Here is a 9,034-nt window from a genome sequence, read left to right as displayed (position 1 = left end):
TGATTGGGCCTCACTAGTAAAATTAAAGACGCGCAGACCTGAAGAGGCAATAGCTTCACTCCTAAAGAGAGAACGCGAGAGAAATGGACACACACCTATCACATTTTCCTGATTAGATCCCCATTTTATGTACACACACACACACACACACACACACACACACTCTCTCTCTCTCTCTCTCTCTAATTTAGGTGTCTGAGTGGAAATAAGGGGGAAAGAGGACAAGGTCCTGTTGCCTCCTGGGCTACATTTCTATCACATTTTCCTGATTCTGTATAACTAGCACCACCCAGTGACCAACTCCTCTGCCTACACCTAAAAATCCAATGCCCGTAAAAGACAGGAAACCAGGACAGGGGTTTGTGGTGACTGTGTGTGTGTTAGCCATGTCCTGTAGGTAGTTGCATGAAAGTCACCACTGATACTTTCCCAATGGTCAGTGCTCCTCATCTTACGTGATCTTTACTGTATGTTTTTAGTTCCTCAGCCACATGGGTTCCTTGACCCTTCTCTCACCATGCCCCCATCCCCACCCAGGGAGAATCTCCAAAGTTCATCAACTCCCTCTGTGTCTAGGCTTCAGCTGCATCCAAGGTAGCTGGGCAAGACCATCCTCTTCGCCACTATGTGCCCTCCTACAAAGAAAGCTTGGCTTCCGTCCCAGGCGAATCCTACGCCATGTAAAAGCTAATTACCTATAAGTGCTTCTACAGCAATTTCTTTAGGAATAAGAAAGTACTTTAATTAGATTGTTCTCTTGGCACCATTAAGTTAATGACTGGGGATGGGAAGTGGACGGTTTGGGGTGAAGACTTTCCTGAAATGGGAGGAAGGCTTGAAGAAACTCACCCCAGGCTAAGCTGCTTCTGCCCATCATCTGCGCTCAGCCGAGCAACCTCCATCGCCCTGGCTCCTGTCACCACTCTCCCACTCATCGCCCTGCCTGAAGACCCCATGGAGGGGGCACCGGGCACAGAGTAGGGAGGTCAAGATGAGAGTCCCTGCCTGGACATTAAATTGACTGAGAGACTCTTTGGCCTTGGCATTCTCTTCCCCAGCCTGGCCCTCTGACCCTCACCATTCAGCCCATGCTTCCCCAGCTAACTGCTGAGTGTCAGGCCTCAGCCAGGGCCAGCACCTAGAAGTGCTCTATGCAGGAGCTGATGTGAGGAAGGGCCTGTCAACGGTGAGCACAGTCCAGAGATACTGTTCTCTTTGGTCAGACCAGACAGTGTGCAGCTGGGGGCAGAGACCCTCTGGGAATTAGGCACATACTCACAGAACAGTTGTTTCTTCTCTGGAGGGGAGTGAAGACAGGGAAGATGGCCATTTCAGCTGAAAATGAAGTGAGTTTGAGCTGCCTGTGGGATAGCCAGGCAAATTAGTTTTAGAATTAAACATACAGAGATTTAGTATCAGGTTGGAGATGTGGATATGGTACTGGGAAACAGGTAAGGGTAGAGGACTAGTTTTGGGGGTCATCACAGTGAGTGCTGAGGTCGCTTGGATTTGGGTGTTAGTGACTGAAATGGTACAAAGTGAGCAGATAGCAAGCCTTGGAACAAGCTACCAGAGAGGGATCAGAGAGGAGAAGGGGATGAGGGAGAAACTCACAAGAAGTTATTAGCTAGGGATGACAGTGGCCCTACACTGTGGAGTGAGGCCCAGGGAGGAGGGTGGGCTGAGAGAGTTGCCAGAGAGGAGGTATCCCAGAGAGCCAGAGGGCCAGAGCTCTGCATCACACAAGTTCCCCAATTTTTTTTTTTTTAAGATTTATTTATTTGTACATACAGAACTGGGGTACAGACCAGAGGCTCAGGGGTGGCGAGAGGCTTCACCAGAGACAGAGTGGGGAGCGGAACAGGCAGATCAACGAAGTACACTGCTGAGGGGAGCAGCGGGCGGGCCTGGAGTGGTCGCCTCCGGAGGGGGTGCAGATCAACGAAGTACACTGCTGAGGGGAGCAGCGGGCGGGCCTGGAGTGGTCGCCTCCGGAGGGGGTGGGGGCTGCGATCGAACTCATGCGGAAGTGGCTTCAGATTCTCAGTGCTGTGCTTTAACATGCTGCACCACCAAGGAGGGCCCTTTAAAAGTTCTGTTCTGATCTGTATGATCTGAGAATGTCTAAACAATTAGTTAACCTTATGGCCCCAACCCAATGGACTGAGGTTTGCTGTGGGGTCTCAGGCCTAGAGGACCCAGAGAAAGGAACTATGAGGAGAAGCGCCTCTGGGAGCCAAAACCAGGCAGACAGAATGGGGAGACCTGACTCTGCCGGTGGCTGGGGCTGATGGCAGCCTCCAGATGGAAATGAGGTGGGATGATGGCACCACCATGTGGCGCAGAGTGCACTCTGCAACCTCTCAGTTGAAAATACCAATGCCCTCCTGATAGTCAGCCCTCATTATAGATATGTAAAGGCTTTAAGTAGGTACAGAAATTGTCTAGATGGTAAGATACAGAGGACAATTAGATCCCTAGAGGGTTCCCTGTTCTCACGCTACAAGAATTGGTCCAGGGGCTGAAGACCCAGAGTCCACCGCTGTGTGTGTGTGTGTGTGAGGGAAACTTTGGGCCTGCCTTCTGCGATGAACTGGGTGGTGTGGCAAGAGCAGAGGTGGAGATGCCTCTGGGTTTGAGGCAGCTGGCTGACAGGGGCCCACATGGCAGATCAGCAGTATCAGAGGCAAACACTTTGGCAGTGGGCTTACATGACAATCAAGTAAGAAAAATGAACAGCAACAAAAAGGCAGTTATTCAAGAGGAAATTCAGAAATCAGCATCAACATTAATCAAAGCAAAACAGAAACACACAGACAGGTTCCTAGCTTCATGAGTTTGTGGAGGCATGAATATGAAAATAAAGTTTGGACCCACACATTCAAGTGGGCAAAACTCTAACATCTGAGAATACCAACTGTGAATACCATCCTATCCTGTGATAAGATGGAGTTCAGTGAATTTATATATTGCTGCCCCAAATATAAATTGGTGCGATTGTTTTGCAAAATGATTGGGCCTCACTAGTAAAATTAAAGACGCGCAGACCTGAAGAGGCAATAGCTTCACTCCTAAAGAGAGAACGCGAGAGAAATGGACACACACACATCAGGATATTTAGACGCATATTTATAGAAACACTGCATATTCTAGCAAGATCTGGGAAATGACGTCAATGTTATCCAAGGGAGAATGCCTGTGTGGGTTGCGGTCGACTTAGACAATGAAACAGCACACAGCAGTGAAAACACATAAACTTTGGCTACGTGCGAATGCAGGGGAATATTTCTGAGCATAAAGCTGATGGGGGTGTGTGTGTGTTATGTACAGTGTGAAGACATTTATGTCAAGTTGAAAGCTTATAAAGGTAGACAATATCCACATACATTAAATTTCTAGAGAAACTAAGATAGATAATCACAAAATTCAGGACAGTGCTCTTCCAGCAAGGAAAACAGAGGTGAGGTCAAGAATTGTAGAGAGGCTTTTTTCCTCAATGGAAGAATGTCTGCATTTTAAGCATGTACCTATATGCTCTAGGCAGGTGTTCATTTTACCATTTTTATAGCTTGTAAATTTTCTCTCTATATTATAGATGAGGTATGGATCAATGATATGTAATATATGACTTAGATACTTGCTGGAAGAAGCGATTTTTCATATTTAATACATTACTGAAAGAGACCTGAAGCTTATGAAACACACCAGAAGGCAAGCGGACGGCCGGCGATTGCACAGACTAGACACCATTCCCTGGGAACTGAAGGGCAGAGACGGATGGGGGTCCACATCAGACTGGGTTGAGGGTCACTTTCCTGGGGTGAGGAATCGGAATCCAGGCTCTCAGTTTCTCCAGCTCTGCCCTTGCCTGCGGCGGCTGTGGCTCACGGAAGCCGATCCGGGTTCAGTCCACTCTGCTCTGCTCGTCCAGGCTTGCGCTCAAGTCTTAGGTCAAGTGTTACTCTCTCCACTTATGCTCCATTTACTGAAAACCTACTATGCGCCAGTCCTGGAACAACGTTGGAGAACAGACTGAAGTTCCTAGGCATGCAGCGTCCCCCAAGGAAATGGAGGAGACAGAGATATTACAGCTTCTGCCTACAGCTGGTGCATGATATTGACTGGGCTTGGTTGAAAGGCAGATTCCAGGCTTCCCTGAAGTCTGATTGAATAGATCTGGTTGGGGCCCAGAAATGTGCTTGAAGGAAGTCCCATTGGTACAACTGGTCCTCAGAACTCACTTGGAGAAAGGGTCCTTCAGTGTGATGCATGCTGTGAGGACCTTGGACGTGTTTGGGGGTGAGCTCTGGGGAGGACACTTGTCCCACGTGGGGTGAGACTGTTAAGTGCACATGGCTTCCTGGAGGCCTCTCCACAGAGCAACCTCAGTGGTGATCATCTTGTATGGCTGGTATGTGTGGGTGTGAACATGTGCCTCTCTGCTCTGGCTCACCTGTGTGCAGGCCTGGCAGACAGTACGTGTTGAGGGAAATATGCTCAGCTGTCTGTCTGGGCTGGGCACAGGCTTGGCATCCAGGCCTTGGGTGGGGCCAGACCCTTGGGGACTTTCAACTCCCACTGTGCTCATACAGGCCCACCTGTGAGTGTGCTTCTAGGAGCTGCGTTCCCAGCTGGGTCAGAGATGCAACTCCTGCAATCAAGATGAGATTAGGGAGACTGGGTGCTTGAGAACATCCCTCCGTAGACAGAGACCCTTAGTTACAGCCTTGGATGGTGCGGGGAGGAGGTAGAGGTGGACCCCAGATAGGCCTCAGAGGTTTCTTAAGTTGGGGAGAGGGTTATTCCTATTTCTGGGCCCAGAACAACCCCCCTTCTCTCCTCAGTTCAAGTAAGGTCGCCCTCCAGGGGGCTGTTCATCAAACAGCTGGCGTGAAGCCAGGCCTGCTGGGCTGCCTGGCTGCTGTTTGTTCTTTTATTAAGCACATCCAGGTGAGTTTTATTGCGGACAGTTCCCCAAGCTCCTGTTTCCACATTTGTCTTACTTGAGTCTGCAATTGCCAAAGGCTCTCACAGCTAATGGACCTTACAGCTCCCAGGAGCCATTTAAGAGAGGCCCGGAGCTTGGTGGTGGTGATTAGTCAAACAGTAGGCAGCCTCGGGCCTGCTGGGGCTGAGTGACAGGAAGGAAGGGTGGGGGGCCCTGGCAGGTTCAGGGAGCCTTAGCACGGGCTTCTCCTCACTTCACCCCACTTTGGTTCTTCCCCTGCCTCATCCCTGCACCCCTCCACACTCCGTGCCAAGGGCTCTTTGGTGGCAGGTCCTCAGGCCCGTCTGATCCTGAGGCAGCTGAGGAGCAGCGCTGCGCTACCGCTGATAACTGACAGCTCCCTTTTCTGCAGTGGGTCTCAGCTACTGACCTTGGGTGGAGGCGGAGGGCAGGTGTATCTCCACAGGTCGAGTAGGATGCCCTTTTCAAGCCATGGACCTGAATCTGGACAGTGGGCTCAAATCCCAAACTATTCATAAAGTTGTGGTGTGGCACATCAACAAAACTTTCTCTCTCAATGTCTTTGTCCTACAATGTGGGGGTGATAAGCCTGTGCTTGGGTTGTGAGGGGTCAGTGGTCCCACACATGCATTGTCCTGAAGGTGGCGCCGGCCCCTCAGAAGCACTGGGTGAGCAGGGGCTACTCTTAATCGTGGGCAGTCAGCCTGGGGTAGACCTGGGAGCTGGATTTTTTGGCACCGCACCCAGGATTGTTCCTTATGGGGCTAGAGAGCAAGACTCTAGGGAGCAGCCCTCTCTCCCTGGGGAGAGGTGTGGGGGACAGATGGGGAGCAAAGGTGTTGAGCTCAGCCTGCAGCTCAGGAAAGGGGGTGCCAGCATTCTTGGAGCTTCTCTTCAAGTCCGCCCCACTCATTTGCACTTGGGCATCACATACTTCATCTCTGAGCCCCCAGCACACTATCAGCAGTGAAGAGATGGTTTCAGAGAGGCTAAGTGACTGAAGTCAAGCCAAGTGGAAGACAAATGAGAGGGGCCAGGAGGTGGGCTCTGGGATGTGAGATTTCCAGGTGACTGTTCTTTCCACTGCAATGAGTTATGGTGGCTGGCCAGGCCCAGCGCCTAACTGCTTGGCTTGACACTTGCTATCAGGAAGCCTGTGGGTGGTCACTGATCTCTTCTTGGGCCAAGGGCCAGGCCTTGGATGCCAGGTGTGGTACCATTCAAGGGTCCTTGTCCACTTCCACACTGCATCCTGGGCTGTCCTGGAACGGGACAAGGCTTGGCCTTGTGGAGGGTTTCAGCCTCTATCTCACTTCTATTATGAGCAGTGCTGCTCCCCAGGACACACAGGCTGAACCTGCTCTCCATCTGCAGGTGGATGGTGTCCTGTGCTTGGCCAACATCCTGACAGATGACAGCCACTCAGAGGCCACGCGGGCTGAGGCTGCGGCTGTGGTCGCTCAGGTCACCTCTCCACACCTGCCCTTCACCCAACACCTCAGCAGCTTCCTGGAAAGCATGGAGGAGATCGTGACAGCTCTCATCAGTGAGTGGGGGCCTGGGAGGGAGGACTCCCCTGGAGAGGGTCCATATCACACTTGTCTTCAGGAAGGGCCAAGAAGTGTCCCTACTCACTGCTCCCAGCCTCTCTCACTGGATGGTGACATTGGCTGACTACACTGTTAGGGTATCCAAGTCGGGCTTTCAAGAGCTTTATTGCCGAGCCGCCTACTACCCTGCAGGAAGGCCTCTGAGAAGCAACTTGAATTGAGGTCAGGTCGGGAGGCATTAGCCTTCATGGAGTCCATGACGAATTCCACAGGTTGGGGCCTCACATTTTGACACTCAGATCCTTGGCTAGAGAATCTGATGACTCTGGTGTCCGGAAGTCACAGTCACTGTACTGACAGGTGTGGCAGTGACGATGGACCAAACAGTGTGGTTCACCCACCGGCTGTCTACAATTCCAGTGTTGCTCACGTCAAGGGGCCTGGACAGTCTTGACTCTTCCTAGTGCCCATGTTCATGCAGTCCTGGCAGGAGAACCAGCTTTCTATTAGAATACACTGTCCCTCCAGTTTCAGAAACCAGGATTTATATGAGTAACAATCCTCATGAAATTTGTGTTGCAAACTGCATCCTTTTATAACAGCTGGGGACCATCTGTGTTTCTACTTCCATCCCCACCTCTGTCCTGGCTCTGTCTGTTTCTAGTTGATATGGAACCTGAATGAAAACTAATTTTGCTAGAAGATTCAGTGCTGAAGTTCACCAAGCCATCACTAGGACTGTCTGGAACAGCACATTTCTGGGACAGCATAGACCCTGGGCTACAAATCAGAACACAGTGACTGGGACTTGGTCTTTCATTCTCCGTTCAACCAGTAGCTGCTGGCAGCAGCCGTGTGCCGGTGCTGGGAGAGATGTTCCCCCTCCCTTGCCTGGGCCATGGGAAACTCACTTTATGATTTTCCTATAATATAAAACAAGGGGTGGGGCCCATTTCCCTCAAGTGTCCTTCTAGTTCGGTAATTTGAAGATCTACATGGGGGACATAGTCGAGGGACTTTATAGCTGATTCTGGTTGCTGGGGTCAGTAGCACCCCAACTGGGAACAGTCAATTTGCTGATATCCACATTTATTAAAAACTGAGAAAACATACAAGTTGATTATTGAAAGTTTTGGCTGAAGGGGACTAAAGAGACTGTAAGCAATGCTCACTCTGTGGGAGAAGAAACCGAGGCCCAGAAAGGCCAAGGAATTTTCTTGAGGCCACATAGCATTGTTAGGATTCACTGCTGCCTGGATTCACCAGAGCCAGGTAAGAAGCATAGAGATGCTGAAGAAGTCAAGATTTGAGCCCTGTATTGATTTGAAAAAGACTTACAATGACTAAAGAGGGGCTTGGGTGGGGGTCAGTCACTGATAAAATCCATGGATTGTTTCCAGGTAGGAAGGACCACATCTTAAATATAAGACAAAATCCTAGGTTTTATAGAAAATCTCCCAGTTGACAAATAATGGCAAATAATAACACAAATCAATCATAACATGTACATGCAAGCTACCTGTCACTATTGCTGAGCACCCATTCCTGCCTCTTGGCCCCAGGCTGGATTTCTCCCTGGAGAAAAGGAGTCTCCGGATTTATCTCACTCTGATGAAGATGCATTGCAGAGTCTGCTCAGAGAGCCAGGAGATGGGATGTGTCTTCTGGGCAGCTCGCCAGGCTCCAGTCTTTGGTGGGAAATGGCCCTCCAATTTCTTGCCATTCCCTGGAAACATTTACAAATGAGTCACTGGAATCCTCAATTTAATCTTCCTAACGCATCCCAGGTGACTGAGACCATAGTTCAAATAAATGTGCACCCGAATGAAAAGGCACTTAGATGGTGGTGTTAATAATTGCTGTGTTGGCAGCAGTGGTCACTGCATGAGAATGAGGGGGTGTCCAGACCTAGAAGGACTTTTACAGCAAAGTGGGCCGGTGAATCCTGGCCCACCTCTTCCCCCCCCCAACACCCCCTAACCCCCCAAGCTTTGGCGGCCTGGGAGAGTTTGACTGACTCCAGCACCTCCCTAGAAATCAGAGGATTGGGCGTTCATTGGAAAAGGGGGATCGTGGAGTTCTTCGGTCTTTGGGTAATCCATCCCCCCAGCCCTTGCTGCTCAGCTAGAGTCGGAGTTGTTCTGGGAGCACGTGTGCTGTGGGGGCCACTGGTCTGGGGTCCACTTGCCTCCTGATGGGTTGGAAACCTAGGGTGGTGGGAGCGTCCCTGGGCTGAGTCAGAGGGGCCTTGAAGCTCACAGTGACCGGGAGGGGAGGTCAGACAGGACAGACACTTTAGGATCAGGCCGACTGGGAATTGAATCTGGGCCCCAATTACCAAAAGTTCTCAGTTGTGCAATTTTGGGAGAATTACTTGACTTTGGAATCCACGCTTCCTCTAGCTACAAAGGTGCCATAAAAATGGTGTCGTTTGCGGCCCTCCCTGGTGGCGCAGCGGGTTAAAGCACAGCACTGAGAAGCTTAAGCCACTTCCGCATGAGTTCGATTCCCGCCT

The 9,034-nt window shown here is 50.6% G+C and overlaps 1 protein-coding gene across 4 annotated transcripts in view; it reads left to right on the top strand.

The window, feature by feature from the left end:
* The window catches only part of INSC (inscuteable homolog (Drosophila)), a 119,171-nt gene that overhangs the window by 84,753 nt on the left and 25,384 nt on the right, over positions 1-9,034 (top strand). For all 4 annotated transcript variants that reach the window (XM_012725593.1, XM_004683017.2, XM_012725594.1 and 1 more), the window contains exon 8: positions 6,344-6,515. In XM_012725593.1, coding sequence (XP_012581047.1) covers positions 6,344-6,515 — 172 coding nt within the window. The remainder of the gene's footprint in view (positions 1-6,343; positions 6,516-9,034) is intronic.

This window comes from Condylura cristata, unplaced genomic scaffold (assembly GCF_000260355.1).
Source record: "Condylura cristata isolate star-nosed mole 26May11 unplaced genomic scaffold, ConCri1.0 scaffold00015, whole genome shotgun sequence".
Classification (NCBI taxonomy): Eukaryota; Metazoa; Chordata; class Mammalia; order Eulipotyphla; family Talpidae; genus Condylura; species Condylura cristata.
This window is presented reverse-complemented; position numbering and strand designations above follow the sequence as displayed.